Source organism: Lissotriton vulgaris, chromosome 5, assembly GCF_964263255.1.
Source record: "Lissotriton vulgaris chromosome 5, aLisVul1.2, whole genome shotgun sequence".
NCBI lineage: Eukaryota > Metazoa > Chordata > Amphibia > Caudata > Salamandridae > Lissotriton > Lissotriton vulgaris.
Genome location: NC_141693.1, coordinates 1,278,046,313 through 1,278,065,689, shown reverse-complemented (window position 1 = coordinate 1,278,065,689; position 19,377 = coordinate 1,278,046,313). Strand labels below are relative to the sequence as shown.

The 19,377-nt window shown below is 48.0% G+C and overlaps 1 protein-coding gene across 1 annotated transcript in view; it reads right to left on the bottom strand.

Annotated features, from left to right (window-relative positions):
- LGR6 (leucine rich repeat containing G protein-coupled receptor 6) overlaps positions 1–19,377 on the bottom strand; it is a 483,208-nt gene that overhangs the window by 253,553 nt on the left and 210,278 nt on the right. The window contains exon 3 of the mRNA XM_086923128.1: positions 4,273–4,344. Coding sequence (XP_086779254.1) covers positions 4,273–4,344 — 72 coding nt within the window. The remainder of the gene's footprint in view (positions 1–4,272; positions 4,345–19,377) is intronic.

Here is a 19,377-nt window from a genome sequence, read left to right as displayed (position 1 = left end):
CACTTATCCCATCTTGGGGGAGGACTTTCAAGATATACTCCACCTTTGGATTGAGATGTCTAGAGAGCCATGCAACACCCAAAGTGCCTGATTCAGAAGTGAAACTTCGATCTGTGTCCATTGTCAAATAGGGTATGGAGTTGTGCTGCTTATTATACTGAATAATGCTTGGAAGTGTTAGTACTCCTGAAACTTTGGATGCATGTAGCACCCACATGGAAACCCTTGCCTTCTTACAAGACTATATAAAGTAATCAGTCACCCCTTGGAGATCGGTAATGTCTTCCCTAGGGATTAGAACCGGAAGAGCCCAGATCAAGTATTGGAGTCTAGGCAGGAGATTCATTTTGCCAGTTCTTACCTGATCAAACAAGGCGAGGAAAAGGAGTTGCCAGCAAAGCAGCTCAGTTTTAATAGTAGAGAAAGAGTTTGGGGTAGTTACACCTGAAGATTTTCCCCAAAGAGGGGGTCAAATAAATTCCCAGGTATTTAATCTTCTCTTTTTCCCTGTAAAATTGGGCGATTTTGTCTACTTGTTGTTTAACATCCTGTCATAACCACACGCTTAACATCTCTTATTTGGGTTCATTTTAAATCTGGATACTGCACTGCACTGTTGTATGATGGTCAGCATTGCTTTGAGTGAGGAGTCTGGGTCCAACATGGTCAAAAGGATATTGTCTGTTAAAAGATTAATTTTATGCTTTAGCCATCTAAATGACTTTCCTATGATGTATCCACATTCCCTTATCTTATGGTTCTACTACTAGGGCAAATAATAATGGGGAGAGGGGACACCCATGATACCCTTGAGGCCATTAAATATAATTTTATTTTATTGATTGGGGATGTATGGATGGCCTCTATAATAGTCTTCATATTTGGCCTTGACCTATCTTACTGAGCACTTGACTAAAAAAAATTCAATTGACCCCGTTGAGTGCTTTTTCCATGTCCAGGGTCAATATGGATTTTCCGTTTGTTAAAATTCTCAATCAGGTGCAATACTCTTCTATTGTTGTTGAATGCTTATCTCCTATGGATAAAGCCTAACTTATTTTGGTGGATTCACTTATATCTATCCGTGAGGCCTTTAAAGAAAATCTTGGCATCTATGTTAGGAGAGATATTAGTCTGTAGGATGCACAGAGATCCATGGAACGACCAGATTTGTGTATTAAGGTAAAGTTTGCCTCCCTCATTGTGGATGTTATTTTAGATGGAAGGAATACGCCTAAGACCTTTAATAATTGTTGGGTGAGAATGGAATAAAAATGTTTATGAAGGAAGTTAGTCAGACTATCTGGACCTGGAGTCTTATTGAAATGCAAATGTTAAATCGCTGCCAAAACTTTCACAGCTGTGATATGGGACTCTAAATCCTCTCTTATTCTAATAGGCAACAAGCTTAGCCCAATAATGAATAAGAAGGGCTCCTTAAGAGTTCTATAATAGTTCATGAAATTTTCCCTTTTTGCATGTTCACTTTGTTGTTAAATACCGCAAAAGAGAAAGGCTAAGAAACACCTGGCGGCGAGGCCTCGAGGCTGATTACAAGGAGATGGGTTACACCCGGAGTCAAATTGAAAGAAAAGTCCAGGACAGAGATAACTGGAGAGTCCTGGTTGGTGGCCTATACCCCAGGAGGGGTAGTAGGTATAAGTAAGTATAACAGCTCCCATGGACATCATCCACTCATTTTATCAAGCCTGATCAAGAGAAATTCTTCATGGCCTGTGTTTGGTGCGTAGGTAGTGAGTATGGATACTTCCTTCTTTTGCATAGATCCCTGTACATAAACAATCCTACCCTATTTGTTATCTATTAACTATGATTCTAAGTACCACCTAATTCCCACAGATCTCTATTCAGTGCTACATGACCTCACTTCTCTTGCTTCAACTCGTCACATACAATTGTTCAGGTTATAGCTCGTTGCTCATTCTGTGGGAGAATCCTGTTAATGAAGGTAAGTTTCCTATGTCAGGTAATTCTGTCTTTATGGACTTTCAGAATGTGCGCCCTTTGATGGGGGAATAGAGTCCCTTCAAATGTAAGGATATTATGGTCATTGTGATGGTGCTTCAGGGGAAGCCCTACTTAATACTACAATGTTGGATCCTACCTGATGTTACAAACACTTGGTCGACTGATCCCTCCCCACAATTTCTTGTGTACAGTGAGTGGACATTTCCCCTCTCCCCAAACCACAACAACTGATCACCAGTAATTGAACAAAATCAATAGTAACAGAGTTCCAGCAAAAGGGTTAGATACATCCATGATGTGTGGGTGAAACACTCTGCAGCCAGCCATACTCCCTAGATCCGGCCTGCCCTCCTCCCACCCCTTTGAGAGGCTTTCATCACAAACATTTTGTATGTGCTAAACAGTCTGGAGAAGAGCAATAGTAAGACCTGTGGTTTGCTGGACTAAACAGTCAAAGTAAGCAAATAGTCCTCTTTATCAGGTTTTCTGTACTTTTGTTTGTGTCGAGTGGGCTTTCGGCCAATACACTATGCTACCTCTTGCGTTCAATGGAATACTGGTGGTTGGGAGACATCAGTCATTCCCAGGGCCTCATAGCCTTCCTCAAAATTGTGAATTGTATGAAACTTAGAGTCAATTTGAGACCATTGTGCAAAGGTAAATCACCATCTGCAGAAGATCTGTCCCTTTTGGACTTCCTGTGTGATGGGGAACAGCACCCGCCTTTTGTTGAGTGTGCTTTGTTAGAGATCTTGGAACCGGTTTCCTACAAGGTGAATTCATCCAATCTTTTTTGCTTCCCTAATGATGGTGTCCTTCAATTTGGATGACCTGAGCTTCACAAGAATATCTCTGGGTAGACTTCTCATGCCATCCCTGGTGGCCCTCACTCTGTGTGTGTGCGCGCTATCACTATTACAAAATGTGGATCCTTTTGTTGTAGGGACCTGAAAAGATCTGCAGAGTAGAACTCAATGGTCTAGCCTTCCTCCGTCTCCTTCATGTTCTGGATTTTAATGTTGTCCCTGCCCAATGGGTCCTCCATGTTCACACATTTGTCCTATATCTCTTTTACATTCCTCTTCCATGCAAACAGTCACCGATTGGTTAGTCGACACATCTTGGCTCACGCCAACTACTTCGTCCTCATTTATTGAGACCCTGTCACTGATGGCTTGTAAGTCTTTGATAATATTTGACAAGATGCCCATCATCTCAGTTTTTAGATATCTTTTCATGAAGAGAACATTTCAGATATCTTTTTATGAAGGTCCGACAGGCAATCCTTCATATCTTCTTTGGTAATCAGGATGTCAGCCTTTTTTGCTGCCATTCCATATGTCAAGGCCAGCCATTTAGGAGTTTCGTGTTTGACTGCGTTTAGATTAATAATTATTATTTTACTCTCATTTCCATTTTTACTTTCAATAAAATATTTTTTGAATAATTCTACAACTTTATTATTTTTCCCTGTACTTTACCACAGCGAGCTCCCTTCCGTGGTGGTTGAGACCTGTGTCTATGAGTGAAAACCTCCTAGAAGTAACTTTACACTCATAAATCCAGTTCTCACAGGCTCCACCTCTTGTTTTGAGGAGGTTAAGACATGTGAGTCTGCACTTAATAGTAAATTTACATTTCAAAATGGCGAAAAGCAAAAAGTGTAAAGTTACTTCTAGGTGCAGTAGTAAGAGTACTATTGTGTCACTACCTATGTGTGTGTGCTTCATCAAATATTCTCATATGTGGGTTTGTGGGCCTATGTGTTTGAGTCTCTATGCAAAGGTATGTGTGTATTTTGGTGTGTTTGCATTTCCCAAGGGTAAATACAATTGTGCTAATGTGAATATTTTTTTGTGCATTGATCACCTGCCTGTGCTTATTATTCTGTGTGTATGAGTAAAATTGATATATGTGACTAGAAAATGTAAATGTGTGTATAGTTTGAGGAATGCGAGATTAGTGAATTTGTAATTGCGTGCATGGTTGAATCTTTGCATATATATGTGGAGGGAGTTTTTATGGATAATCCAGGTGTTCAGTGTGTTAATTCATTTGTGTCTGATACGCACATATACACACAATCGGGGCCTGGGTGTGGCAAATCAATTAGTGTGTTTTGTGTGATTTTGTCTTTTTTATGCGTGCAGGACTGGGTTTTTTTGTGTATTTTTCTGTGAGAGTATGTGGTATACACATAGAGAAACACACACATTACCATAGACGGACCCAGCTACACAAAAATAGAAATCTTGAACACATTTTGAAAAGTATGATACTTACAACACTTTTAGACTGGAGAGACCATTGAACGCTTGCCAAGGGATCTTGGAGAGCTGGTTGCCAGAGAGCCGCCTGGAAGAAAGAGACCACATTTAATTCATCCCTTCATGATATAAAATCTTACAAGATCAATTCAGATGTAGGTACAATCGCAACAATTCAAGTACTCACCGTTGAAAGTACATTATGTGCAAAGCCTATGGAAAGGGGTGAGTGCAGCAGGGCCTAACTGGAACACAAACCAGCCCTGTTGGACCAACGGGTGGGGAGGGGGTGAGTGGGGCAGGGGGCTGTTAGAGAGAAGCACTGCTCCTGCTTTTTTTTACAGTGGGCCAATATTGGAGCACTGCTGCAAAAACGGTCCCCACCACTCAAAAACAGGCCCTCACCCACCCTTCCGAGTCCACCGGGAAAACGCCCGGTGCCCGCTATGGCCAGTCCAGCCCTGGAGGGCAGGGCTGACCAGTTCATCATATATGTGTAAATACTGAGCATCATCTAGTGCAGAGCTACATCTGTTTTCTGTTTTCCCACAATGCAGCTGAATGTTCCCAAAAACGCAGCATTATAAAAGAGTGGGAGGATTTACACTATTATTCCCTGTGATATGCTAGATATTTAATTTCCTGTCTTCCTTTTAATCAAAGATCACTTGATACGGGTACTATGTCAAGGCAAAGCGTTCAATATTGCCACATAAAGGTTCAATATAAAATTGTTCGTCCTGGCACTGTGCCAGTCCATACCTGCTCGAGTCTGCATGGATCAAGCTCCTTCAGAGCTGGGGCACCTGTAGCTTCCATGTTAAAATATCATTGCACCGTAATCGCCTTTAAAGGCAGGTTTGTGTGTAAAATAATGCAAAATGGAGCCATGGTTATGGCATAGGGCCACCATGTTAACAGTAATATCCAGAAAATCAAAGGCTGATTTACTCACAAAGGCTGATGTCTTCTTACACCAAGTGAAAGTATGAAATGAAGCTTGCTTGCACTGTTGCGGCCATTGCTGTCCCAGGTAGATGATTCAGTTGACTTAGATGCCAGGTCACATACTTGGGGTAGGAAGGCTAGCATGCAGAGTGGGCCAGAAGTTGGGATCTGGGCACAACATGGAAGAGGCTGGGGAAGGATTCGAGCAGTCACAGCGCTGTTCTCCTCCTATCGCCTTGGTGACTATTTGAGTGAGATCAAATCAGCATAATACACTCAGCTGCGCCCAAGCAATCATATGCATGCTGAAGATTATAAATATAAGCAGCACGGACTCACGCCTTCCACGTGTCTGCCAAACTCAACCACTGGATTGATGCACTCTTTATTCTTTCCCCGGAGTATGGTGCCTTTGTCCACTTGTAAAGAAGCAGATTTATAACACATATAATTTTTCCTCAGCAATTCAAGCTCACCCTTCAGATTTTAGTCTTTGATGTGTTCTCTTTTGGGGTACATGAAATATGCAAAGTTGACTTTTGTCATCTTTGTCAGTTTTTATTATGTATGCATGTATGTGCCTGTTATTTCTATAGTGCGGACCTAGCTAAAAGGCAGCAGGGTGCTGTACATTCTCAAAGGCAAGCTTAAAGTAAGCAAATAATAGGAGAGTAAGGAGAGTTGTGGAGTGCTATTTTTAAAGAGGTGTGTCTTTAACTCTTTCCTAGATTGGATCAGCTTTGCCATGGCCCGGATACCAGGATACTGTTCCAGAGAGAAACAGTCGGAACACCACGGTCTAAACCACAAGTGTTCCGACTCCGCAAGCTAAACCATGGTTGCCTTAACCACACATATGCCCTAAACATGCATATGTGTGGTTAAGGCAACGCGCAGTCTGGCTGCTGGCTGCTGGCTCCTGCGGACAGAAGCAGGAAGACCTTTCAGGAAGCGGTGAGGTAACTGGGGGCTGGTGGCAGTTCTATGGTGGGGGGTGGGTTGGGTGTTGTTTTGTGGTAGTTTAGTAGGTTGGGGAGTCGGGTAGTTTTATGGGCTGGGGGTGGGTCGGGTTGTTTTGTTAGCTTGGGGTGGACCTGGGGTTGTTTTGTGGGCTGGGGTGGACCGGGTAGTTTTGTGGGCTGGGGGTGAGTCGGGTTAGTTTTCTGGGTGGGGGTCGGGGTAGATTTCTGTGCTGGGGGTTAGAGGTAGTTTTCAGGGCTGGGTGGTTCGGGCTAGTTTTCAGGACTGGGGGCGTTTGGGTAGTTTTCAGGGCAGGGGGGTCAGGAGAAGTTTTCAGGGCTGGGTGTCTGGAGGTAGTTTTCAGGGCTGGGGGGTCAGGGGAAGTTTTCAGGGCTGGGGTGGTCAGGGGAAGTTTTCAGGGCTGGGGGGTTAGAGGGAGTTTTCAGGGCTGGGGGTTCGAGGCTAGTCTTCAGGGCTGATGGGTGGGGGTAGTTTTTAGGGCTGGGGTGGTCAGGTGTAGTTTTCAGGGCTTGGGAGGTCGGGTAATTTTCGGGCAAGGGTTTCGATAGTTTTTTATTAGTGGTTCTGGTATTAGGCCTCAGGGCAGAGGGAGGGGAATGGGTAGTCGGGGTGGTTTTTAGGGCTTAGGTGAGGGCGGCGTAGTTAGGGCTGTGGGGGTTGGTAGTTTTTTAAAAAAGGGGTTTGCCTTAGGGCAGTGGAAAGGGTTGGGGCAGTTGTAGGGACAGTGCAAGGGGGTGGGAAGGAGTTGAAGTAGTGTTTAAGGGTTAGGGACAGTGTGGGGGTTGGGAGTGGTAGGGGTATGGCATGCACGGTAAATGAATGCTTGGCTAAGACGTATTCATTGTTTAGGTTGCATGGTAGAGGCATGCATGGTTTATTCACTCATGGTTCTATCATACAGCCCGTTCCAGATCATAGATGCATAGGTCTATTGTTTTGTTTTTCTTTTTTTACTCTTAGTCTGCAGTCTGATGGTGTCGTGTCTGCGGGTGTGCTGAGAACCACCACAAATGGAGAGCTTGTCTGCAAGCTGAGTGGGGCTGCTAGTTTTGTTGGCTTTGCAAATGATGCAGCTGATTCTGAAGAAGGTAAAAGCTGGCAAGGAGATCCACTGGAGTTCCATCAGGATGGAACAGATGTGACCATTCATTTCAGCCCCTGGATAAGGCTTGCTGCAGCATACAGAATACCCAAATGGGTTGCAGTGTTGAGTAGGGCATTACCACCATCCAGAGGCGAGAGTACAAGGGCTTGAACAGCAGTTCTGCAGTCGCTTTCTAGAAGAAACAGTTTGACTTTTGCTTTTGGCAATGTGTTCCTTGAGGGAGAGATTGGTGCCCAGGATAAATTGAAGTGATTTGGCATTTGATGAGGGTGGAGGTTCGAAGCCATCAGCGTTCATGTCAGTGGGCCTGGTTTTTACTGTATTTTGTTTGTAGTTCTTGGCAAACAATAGGAATTCTGTCTTGGTTCGTTTGAGCTTCATGTAGGCCCTGGACTTCCAGGTCTCGATGCAAGCAGTGTTAGAGGCGCTGGATGCCTGAAGCCGGGGAGACTTTGCGGAAGAGTTGTGTACCACTGGGATATTGGTAAATCTTGATGTTATCTGTGAGCAGAGCATCAAATGGCTCCGTGATAAGGTTGCGGAAGACAGGAGACAGTTGAAACTCTGGGGGACTCCATATATGATAGGTATCTTTTGTGATCTGAATGTGCATATTAAACTTCCCCATCCACAAGAAGTTGCTAAAGATTTTAAACCATTAATGGTGGATGTAAAATCAATTGTCACATATCTGTTGCCCTCTAGCCAGTCCTTAATGCCCTTTAAGTTTTTCCTGGTTGCTTTTTTTACCGCCAAATCCAGAGCGATTTGAATTGTGAGTGAGTGAGGCTTGACTTCTGCTGCTTGCCCTTTACCTGTTCTGTGTCAGTAAGGGAAGCTTGCGCTGCTGATGCTACTCCATGTACCTATCCTTTTCTCTGGATTTGCATGGAAATTGCCTGTGATAGACCTGTTCTGTTACAGCAGTCAGCCTCCAGTGCCTTAAGCTATGTGAAAACTTTGGTGTGGCTTATTGTTCTAGCCTGAACAAAAGGGCCTCAACCCTATCCACCTCCCCAAAGTCGGAGGATAGACAGGTGAGCGAAAGTTGAAAGCGTTCCCTTATCCCCATAAATCTCCCCTTTCTTCTGTAAGTGGAGAAGCAGTGTGTTTGTCACTGATCCTGGGAGGGGCGCTGAGAGGACAGGCAGAGCAAAGGGCAGCACGTTAAATGTGACAGGAGCAGGCCGGAGCCTGCCCAGCACACAATAGGCCTCCTCTCTCTCCCTCTGGAGGGCGGGCGCGATGAAGCATTTATTATACGGCGCGAGACAAAGAGGTATGTCGACTAGAAGGCCCAGCCTCTTGCTTAAAAGAACAAAGAATGTGATGGAAATGCTTGAACTAATGCTTCTAAACCACTAGGAAGCCCTGAGGCTGCTTGTTCCATAATTTTTATAGTTCGTCTGAGCCACTAGAAAAGGGGCCTAACTTATGCAAATCAGTCTAACTCCTCCCCAAAGGTAGCAGTCTGGCCTGAACTCCTCGGCCATCTGCTCGCTTGGTGTGAGAGAAGCAAACAAACGTTCGAGCTTTCACCAGTCGGTGCAGCCTCATACTTTAGATCAGTAAAATAAGAGGCCTTATTTTGATAACGAGAGGAAAGAAAAATGTGATCGTAATGGTTGCATTAATGCTTTCACACCAGCTAAATTACTGTGGGTGCTATCTTTATATTTTTTGTGCTCATTATTCCTCATAATGGGATCCCAGCACAATGCTTTGCTACTGTTATTTTTTGATAATTGTGATTGACCCTGCAGCGCCATCCTCGCTCTTGTATGCTTTGTTGCAAACCAGGAATGGCAGCCTTGGCTTGGCGGAATGTACGGATGTTATGAGGTCAATGCAGGGAGACTGTGGTGATGAATTTGAGAGTCTGAACTAGCCACTGCATACTTGATCAAATCTATGCCAATGGGAAAACACCATAATTAAATTATGTGCCAGCACATTTTTCTCATCACTGTTCCTGTGCCAGTTAAGATTCTGTCAAAGGGTCTGGACTGCAAATAAAATTATGATAAATATGCATGGCTTTGGGGGTGCTCCTCAAGCATATCTAACTACTTCTCCCCACCCCCCCCCCCCCGACCCCACCCCACTCGTTTTTGGTTAAAATCCCAGCAAAGCGCATTCTGTCAGCGTAACAGGAAGGCTGTAGAATCTACAGACATTAGCATCATAGCAGCATCTCTTATTTAATGTATTATTTGAGAGTGAAGCGTGAGCCTGCAAACACACAATCTACAGTGTAGATTGTGTGTTTGCAGGCTCACGCCTCACTCTAAAATAATACATTAAATAAGAGATGCTGCTATGATGCTAATGTCCACACCCCCAGTATGTTAAGGATTTTACAATGCCCTAATAGATATAATAACCATGCCAAAAAAACTCCTTTTGGGGTTCATGAAAGCACCCTTGCCGTGCCAAAAACCATATTATGTCGATGTGCAAAGAACAATGGGCATTCCAGAACTCACATTTCCACACTATGTAAAACACTGATATGCAAAATGCCAGAATCCACATTTGGCGTGTGAAGCTCATTTGCAATGCAAGCATAAGTATTACTCCAGATTGTGCAGCCATACTGCCATGACAGAATTCACATTGCTCAGGGATATAAAACACCAGGGCTATGTCAGTAACTAAATTCACACGTATACAACACACGGTTGTAATGCAAGCACCTAAGCTGCAGTTGTATTTTTAGCACATTAGGCATAACTAGGTGTCACGGGGCACAGGTGCAAACCACCACATTGTCATGCCCATCTCCAACATGCTTCAGTATGTAAAGCCTCGATGCAATGAAATCACCATTGCCAGCATGCTGCCCACCCTATTCCAGCACTCTTCTTTCTTGCTCTTAGAGACATGTTCTACAAAGGATGCCATGGGTCTCAGAAAGTTTTCTTCTGTAGGTGCAGTGTCAGTCCACCCCAAGTGTCAGCTGCTCAGCACAGAACTCCAGAGAGAGATGGCAACCCACGCTATCGTCTCCCTCTGCCAGCCTTCCAATTTCCCACCTGCTGGGAGGTGGAGTGGACCCCTGTCTCCTGACTTCTGGTTCAGTCACTGGCACATAATATATTCTGTTCTCTTGCCTTGCAGCACACTGTCACAGATGACGGATCTTCCAGCTTTAGATGTAAAATGACAGTGTGTTGAAAACGGGTTAAAGTGGGGCTAGGGTTGGTCACTTGTAGAGGACTGCGACTAGTATCTGGCAATGGTCACATTATGAGCAGAATCATGGTGAGCCAGCCATGAAAACACCCCTAGCTTGCAGATCTCTGGAGAAATGCCAGAGTACCCTGCTTGTAAGTCCAGCCCTGACTTTAAGGCCATTACCCTGACCTATCAATCAATCATTCAATCCAATAATAAAGTGCAGTACACACCCGTGAGGGTCACAAGGTGCGGGGGAGGCAGCTCCGGATCAGTCGAAGAGCCAGGTCTTGAGATCCTTCTTGAACGTGTGTAGGGTCAGGGAGCATCTGATGTTCGTTGGGAGATCATTCCAGGTCTTGGCCGCAATGTAGGAGAAGGCTCTTCCCCCAGTTCGGTTTCAGCGGATGCGTGGGACCTCTGCCAGGGCGAGTTCGGCGGAGTGGAGGTTCCTACTGGGTACGTGGAAGGATAGTCTCTTGTTGAGGTATTTGGACCCGATGTTGTTGAGGGATTTGTAGGCGTGGGTGAGTAGTTTGAAAGTGACCCGCTTCTCTACGGGGAGCCAGTGGAGGTCTTGTAGGTGTTGGGTCATGTGTTCATGGTGCGGAGTCCCGAGGATGAGTCTGGCTGCTGCGTTCTGGATGGTTTTGCGTCTGTGTAGAAGGGTTCTGTTGATTCCGGCGTATAGGGCGTTGCCGTAGTCGATTCTGCTGGTTACGAGTGAGTGGGTTATGGTCCTTCTGCAGTTGGGGGATCCATTTGAAGGTCTTGCGGAGGATGCAGAGGCAGATGAAGATGGTGGAGGCAACGGCATTGATCTGGAGGTTCATGGAGAGGGTGGAGTCGAGGATGATGCCCAGGTTTTGTGCGTGGTCTGTAGGGGTGGGTGGGTTGCCGAGGGCGGAGGGCCACCAGATGTTGTCCCAGGCGGATGTACAGGGTTCAAGGATGAGGACTTCAGTCATCTCTGGGTTGAGCTTCAGACAGCTGTCTTTCATCCAGGCTGCAATGTTCTTCATTCCTTCCTGGATACAGAGTCTGGTGATAGAAGCGTTCAAAACAATTGCCCTAACTATCTTGAAAATACTTTTTGAGGCATTGACCAACTGAATCACTGGTCTTGGTCTGCTTTCTTGAGAGTCGATGCAGTAAAAGAAGTAAGATTTGAAAGTCAGACATGGAGATAATAACAGTTAGATTGGACAGTCAGACTTTGCAAGCCCAGGTTACATACCTTGCATGCATATTTCCTTGTACATGCAAATGGATTATCTTAATTTCATAGATTTGAAAATGGACTATTTCTTATCTCATGTGGTAAGAGCCAGGATTTCCCAAAGTTTACAAGCTAGATTTACCCCCAAAAAATGAGCTTGTGCTGCAGCAGCTTCACAATCTGAAGCAACTGGCAGTATGCATCCGTGGTGCACAAAATAAAATAATGCAAAATATGGCATGGAACTTACAGGGAGGTGTCTGCTGGGGCTCTTTGCCCCGGGTCCTACTCTTTAAGGGGCCTGCGCTCTTATTTCAAAATGCATTTAAATAATAACTGAGGTAAACCACTAGCTGGCTCTAAATACTGTGGGTCCACAAAAGCTTCTGAAAGGCTTGAGCTAACGGCACGTAACATAAAGTAATGTAATGTACCATAGCATAAAACAAATACAATCATGTGTATGAAGTATTTTCAGTCGGGTCAGCAAAGGCCAGCGAGTTGGGAGGTTAACGGGATCAAGAATGGTCAGTTTTGCTGCCGATAAGCGATCTAGAGCCTATTCTACTAATGATATCCTTATTGGCCAAGTTATCAAAATTAAAGGTGCAGTGAGAGATGTTGAATAGAGACTGTATTGGTTGTTCGATACTTTCTCGCTGTAGATCTCTTAGTGTATGAAACCCACACATGGTTTAGTTTTTTGAGAGCTACACAGCACTCCAAGGACGCAAGCATGGTACCACAGTATTTTCTTTATTGCGGCATCTCCATGACTATGTGGGAGGCAGTGTGCACAGAACTAGTGTATTAGCATAACACACAGACAATCCCACCCATGCAAAGGCATACAAATTATTTTGGAAAAGCAGGACCAGTAACGCTGTGACTAAAGCGGAGGACAGGAGAAGCCGGTTACCAACATGGACAACTGAGACAAGAACATGTGTTACAAAAGAACAGTTTCTCCAAGGTCAGAGATAAAAAACCCACTTTAGTAAAGTTGTCAGGAAGCAGGTGTCACAAGAAAAGACCACTAGGAACTATTGGACTTGAGCAGGGTTCTCCAAAGTCGGTCCTGGAAGGTCGAAGCAATGCCAGATTTTAAGATAACTACATTTATCTAAATGGGGATATGATAAAAATTTGCCATGGCTCTGGACCTCCAGGACCGACCGTGGAGAACCCTGGGCTATAGGACAAAAAAATACATAAAACGCCTGCCATGGGGCGCCAGCTGACCTTTATTCAAGGATGTCATTCATGCAAACTCCGAAAGATGAACTCTCCATATGTTTGCATACACTGATGTTAACTTCACGTAGCTTTAAGCAACAGGAACCCTCCCTTCGGTCCTGATGTGACTGGGTGTTGCCTTAGCCTAATTTTGGGAATCTTTGAAGATGTAGATTTGTGAGTGCAGGGCGTTTTGGGATCTATAGTTTCTTGCTCCGTGGCCAAATGGGAAGGTGGAGGTAAGTACACTCCAGAGCCCGCAGGCGCCGGCTCCTTTTACAGGTCTTCCTGTACACCAAAGCAGTACACTAGGAGAGATGCCCTGTCCAGGACAGGATGAAAACAAGGAAACACTAACAAAAACATGATTCCTCCTTTAAAGAGCGTCCAAGAAGCAATTTCAATAGTAATGACCAATGTGTTCCTATATCAAACCAATCACATTTCCTAACCACCCCCACACAGATGAACAATCACATTAAGAAAGGACAAGGCACATATTATTCACAGACCAGCGGACAACAAACAGGGTGCAAACAAATCATTACCTTCTTAAAAGTCCAAAACGTGTGTTCAGCTCGAACTGACAACTGTTCTGTAAGCAAACTAGATTCCCCCCACCCCCTCACTTTCCAAAATCTGTGCTCGAGTGTTAGCACAGGCCTTCTAAGCCAGAGCCAGAAGGAACCCCTCATTGGTCCTCTGCGCTCATATTTAAGTTTTATTTTGCACGTGTTGCCTTTATTTCAGGCTGGAATTTGTCTTCCGGTTTCACAAAACAGGGACAGCCTCATTATGTTCTTCTGATTCTTAGTAAGACACCCCTGATTGTTCGTGTATTCTCTGCCCCTTTTGAGAGCCTGCATCAGCACAAGTCACAGGTGATCCCAAAGCTGCCAGGTGAGCACATCTCCAATGTCCCCCTGGTATCCTTTTGGGGCCTGTAGCTGAATGCTTCTAGCCGTGCTTCGCCGGTTCTGTACAAAAAAGGCTCTGGGAGCCAAAAAGTGCTTGATAAATCTAACCAACTGCGTGTAATGTGCTTTGTGAGCTGTACATCTGTCTGCATAGCACCTGCACCTATTGAATTTGAGAGAGAAGCTTTTGGCGGGAGGTTTTCCGGTTTCCTGTAGTTCTGTAGATCTGCACAGTGTTTTGGTGGAGGCAGAGTTGCTAGCTGGAAGGTACTTAACGTCATAACAGTTGGAAACTGCATACTCTAGTACCATGCTTTCCAGCTGGCAACAAAAGTGCATGATGGGAGGCGTAGTCCCCCAGCCCATGAAAGTCGACTATTACTGGCAACTGACAAATGCTTCTGAAGACGAAGTCGGTTACATTTCCAACTCTACATGGATGAATCTTTGTGTCTTCCTAGCTGAGGATCCTGACCAGATCTAATATATGACAGGTGACGATTGGAGGACACTCGAAAAGACAGAAGAGATTAAATAGGTATGTAAAAAAGGTTCATAAGTTCTTACATGTCAACAAAATATTTTGATAGAAAAAACAGCAATAGAGTTTAGTATGTATTAGAAAACATGGCAAAGCCAATAGGTATGGCATTGGCAAGCTGGCATATTGGTTATTTTTTTTATTTGCAAGCAAATGTCACAAAAGAAGAAAAGAGGCCATGGCCTAAATGTGACAACAAAAATGTTACATTAAAGAAAGTATCTCGGATAATATTTTAATATAACAATAGCAGTGCTCCCTGACAGGCACGTACAGAAACCCTTCTTTTTAGGTCTCGGCTAAAGACGCACGGAAGCGCGTCTCCGTCGAGATCTTTTGTCAGCGAGTGTGCTTCCCAGGAGACACTCCTGGCACGCGCAGGCGAATCTAAACTGGCACGCGCATTAGTACGAGCGCTGCGCGAGGCTCCCACACAACACACGCATGCACATACATAGAAACAGAAGCGCTCATGCACGCACATACATACAGAACCCCCCCACTCATACACACACACACACACACACACACACACACACACACACGCACGCACGCACGCGCGCGCGCGCACCGGCCCCCCCTCTCCCCTTTAACTTACTGTGGCAATCTGGGGGACTCCGCTCTCCGCACCGGCAGGGAGAGTTGACGCTGCGGCTCCTTTCCCGGGACTCCCTCTTGGTCAAGGGAGCCCCGCAACACGTGTGCAACGTCCTGTTGTTGGCCCCGGGGCTCTCCACGCTCGCAGGAGCCCCGGGCCGCTCCACGCATTTCCTCCGCCTGCCTCCTCTTCCGGTCCGGACGCGGCTCCGCCCCCGTCACAGGCGACCTTGCCTGACCTCAGGTGCGGCCGCGGCAGAATTCCGGGGGCAGTAAGAGTTATTGTATATTTGGCTGCTAAATGAAAGCGTATCCATCTTATTTGCATGTAGACGAGACTCATAACGCCACTTGTTGGACAGGCCACGTGAAGGGCTTGCTCCCTTCCCGCATGACAGGGCCCGAGCCCCGGTCCTCCAGGTGTTACCCACAGAAGCAACCCGCACCCCGTCTCATACGGGACTCCTACCCCCGGACCTCTCTGTATCATGGGGCCGAATCCCTTCCAGCTCCCTCGGCCGGCCCGGCCGCCATCTTGGACACTGCACCACGAGGCCGCGTGGCCTCAGATCGACCCTAACCCTGGGCCTGGCCAGGCCCCGACATCCCGGCACCACCATCCACCCAGGAGGTGAAAGGACCACTTGGCAGGTCAATGGGAGAAAGAAGTGTCGATGGCTCTCCCCCGCCAGGTGCCGATCGCCCCCAGCTCCCCCGGGCGCTGGCTCCACCCCCCTGCTGGGTGTCTGGACTCCCTCATCCCGGACCTCCCGACCTCCAAGTGCGAGGGTCCGGACATCAAAGGGCGCCAGACCTATAACTGGGGCAGCTCCAGAGCAGGAAGGCAGTATCCTGGAGTCGAGAGACACCGCGACGAACTCATCCTTGACGGACTACTGGCGCTGCCGTAGTCCTGCCTTGTGAACTATTGTCTTGCCTGCTGGCGCTGCCGCAACCTTCTGAATTCTTCATCCTCGTCGGGACCTGCTGGCGCTGCCGCGGACCGTTGTAACTACCACCTTCACCGGGACCTGCTGGCACCGCCGCGGACCATCGTCACCTTCGATCATCTCGGGACCTGCCGGCTCCGCCGCGGCCCGACCATCTAGAATGCCGAGCTCGAGGATTGTGAGCTATCCATCTTATCATCGCATCTACCAGATTGGTAACAAGACTGTCCCGCTACCCCCTTCCCATCCAAGAGACTAGAACCGAGGGGACCCCTGAGTCCAGACCTCCTTGTACCATTCTACCGTACTTAAAGATTGCTTATAAAGAACGTTAAACCTTATCTTTGTGTGGTGTACCTCTGTGGGGGGGAAGTTACTCGTCTGTACGATCGCTGGAGACGGCTCTCCCCGGAGACCTCTCCCCTTGTCCTCGGCCGACCCTCCACGAAACCACAATGACAACCAAAGAAAGCGGATCCACCGAGAAATTCCAGATGGAGAAATTGGAAGAATACAGCCATCGTGAGTTGAAACAATGCTGCATTGAACTAGGCATTGCTACCACCGGTCTGAGTACTAAAGACGATTTCAAGCACGCCATTGAGTCGTGGGCAGAAACCGGGGCCATCAGACCCCCGGACCAAAATGTTGCAGCATCAGAGAGGAACACCACGGCTCCCGAGGAGCGAAGAACGGGTCTCTCGCAGGAAGAGATCCAAGAGAGAGAAAAAAACAGACTACATGAGTTAGAAATGGCCCGGCTCAAAATGGACGGTGAACTCAAATTAGCCGAACAAAAACTGAAACTAGAACATCTGCGGCTCCGAGAAGAACGGGAAGAAAAACAGAGACAAAGAGAACTCGAAGAAAAGAGACTAGCGTATGAACACGAGCGCAAACTAGCAGAAATAGACTTACGGAAGCAGAACAAAGAACTGGGGGTGCCCGAGCAACCGCGCACCCCGGGAGCGACAGAAAAGAAAGTACACATCCCCAAGGATGTCGTTCGAGAGTATTTCCGAGATGACGACATACAACAGTGGTTCAAGGCCTATGAGATCGCCATGACCTCCCACCGGATCGATCGAAGTGACTGGGGAGCCGGTCTATGGGGGAGGTTCGTCAATGAAGGCCGCGATGCCCTGTTACAGCTCCCAGACCATCTGATGACCTCCTATGACCACATGAAGGCTGCCGTCCTCACCCGATATGGGCTCACACCCGAAATGTACCGCCAGAGGTTCCGAGACTGCACCCGGATCCCGGGTACAACTTGGGTGGAATATGTAAACTATTTCAGCCGAGCCTTCGAGGGTTGGATTAAGGGAAGCCATGTAACGACCTACGAGCAACTTTTTAACCTCATGGTGTGGGAGCACCTCTCTAACAACTGCTTCATCGAGCTCAGGCAGCACCTCCTCGACAGTAAGTTGACTGACCCACGGCAGCTCGCCGCCGAGGCTGACCGGTGGGAGATCACCCGAGTAGGCCGGAGCGGGCCGCACGAACAGAACCGGAACAAAAAAGGTCAGCACCGTCCCCGAGGAGGAGGAGGAGGCCAGGGACGAGGAAGAGACACCGCCCCGGACGCTCCCGCTGCCAGCACCCCGCCCCCGGCCAACCGGGGCAACCCCCCGGTGCGCCCGGGGTACAGAGCCAATGTCACGTGTCACCGATGCCAGCGAGTCGGCCACTACGCAAATGACCCGAACTGTCCACAGAACCAGACTCCGAGACCCCGCCAGGTAGCTGCTGCCGCCCTGGGGGGAGAACAAATCTCCGAAGAACAGGAGGAATGCGAGCAAGAACAACAAGAGTGGGAACCGGCCGCCATGGTTCTAGCGTGCCTAGGAGGAAGAGACATGGTCCCGCGGGCTCCCCTACCCGCCAACACCAGAAAATATAGTCAATGGGTGAACATTAATGGGCGCAGGGCCGAAGCCCTACGTGACACAGGGGCCAGTGTGACGGCCGTCCGCTGTCACCTGGTGACCCCCGAACAGATCCTGCCGAACATTCTCTGCCCCGTCCATTCAGCTGACAATTCGGAGAGTCTATGTCGGATGGCCTGCGTCCCCTTCGAATGGGGAGGAGTCTCCGGCATGTTGAAGGTGACGGTCCGAGATGATGCCCCCGTGGACTGTCTCCTGGGGAATGATCTTGAGAGTTCCCCGTGGGCCGCCGTAGAGAGAAGGGAGCACCTGGGGATGTTGGGCCTCTCGGACTGGACGTGCGTAACCACCCGGTCCATGGCCGCCCGTACCATCCCCCGACCAGAAGAACCCGAATGGCCAGCACCTCCTCCCCCGGTCGCTTCAGTAGAAGACACCGACCATACCGACCCCCCAGAGCAAACTCCCGAAGGGCTCGCTCAGCCCCAGGACCTTCCCAGCCTGGCTCAGTGGCGTCAGGAAGGGGGGCCCACCCAGGAACAGTTCCGTCAAGAGCAGAAGACCTGTCCCTCCCTCGAGGGACTCCGCCAGCAAGCCCTTGCCCAGAGCGCAGGGGACACCTCCGGAGCCCATTGGATCTATTGGGACAACGACCTGTTGTACAGTGAACAGAGAATCGCAGAGTTAGGGGCCAGTCGAGTGCTGGTGGTGCCCCTCCGCTTTAGAGACTTCTTGCTAAACTTGGCCCACGATGTCCCCCTGGCTGGACACCTGGGTCAAGACAAAACCTACAGTCGCCTGGTGACCCACTTTTTCTGGCCCAAGATGAGAAACAACGTCCTCAATCACTGCCGGTCCTGCCCCACGTGCCAGGCCAGCGGGAAGAGCGGCCGCAAACTTAAAGCACCTCTGCAACCCTTCCCAGTTGTCACCACCCCATTCGAGAGGGTGGGAATAGACATTGTGGGGCCCCTGGACCCCCGTACAGCACAAGGACATCGGTTCATCCTGGTACTGGTGGACCACGCCACCCGCTACCCCGAGGCTGTTCCGCTGCGAACTGTGACAGCCCCGGTGGTCGGCCGGGCCTTAATGGGGATCTTCTCCCGGGTGGGCTTTCCCCGAGAAGTCGTCAGCGACCGAGGCACAAACTTTATTTCAAAATATATGAAATCCCTCTGGCAACAGTGCGGGGTCACCTACCGATTCACGACCCCCTATCACCCTCAAGGAAACGGACTAGTCGAGCGGTTCAACCGCACGCTCAAATGGATGATTGGGGGGTTTGAAGAGCCCCTCCGTCGCCAGTGGGATGTGCTACTGCTGTGCCTCCTCTTCGCATATCGAGAAGTTCCCCAGAAGTCCCTCGGCTTCAGCCCGTTCGAACTCTTATACGGACACCCTGTGCGAGGGCCCCTCAGCCTAATCAAAGAAGGTTGGGAGATGCCCCCCCTAAAGACCCCTCCAGATGTCTTCAAGTACCTCCTGACCCTACGCAATCAGACCAGGCGATTCAGAGAAATGGCGAAAGCGAACCTTGAGGCCAGTCAGGAGGACA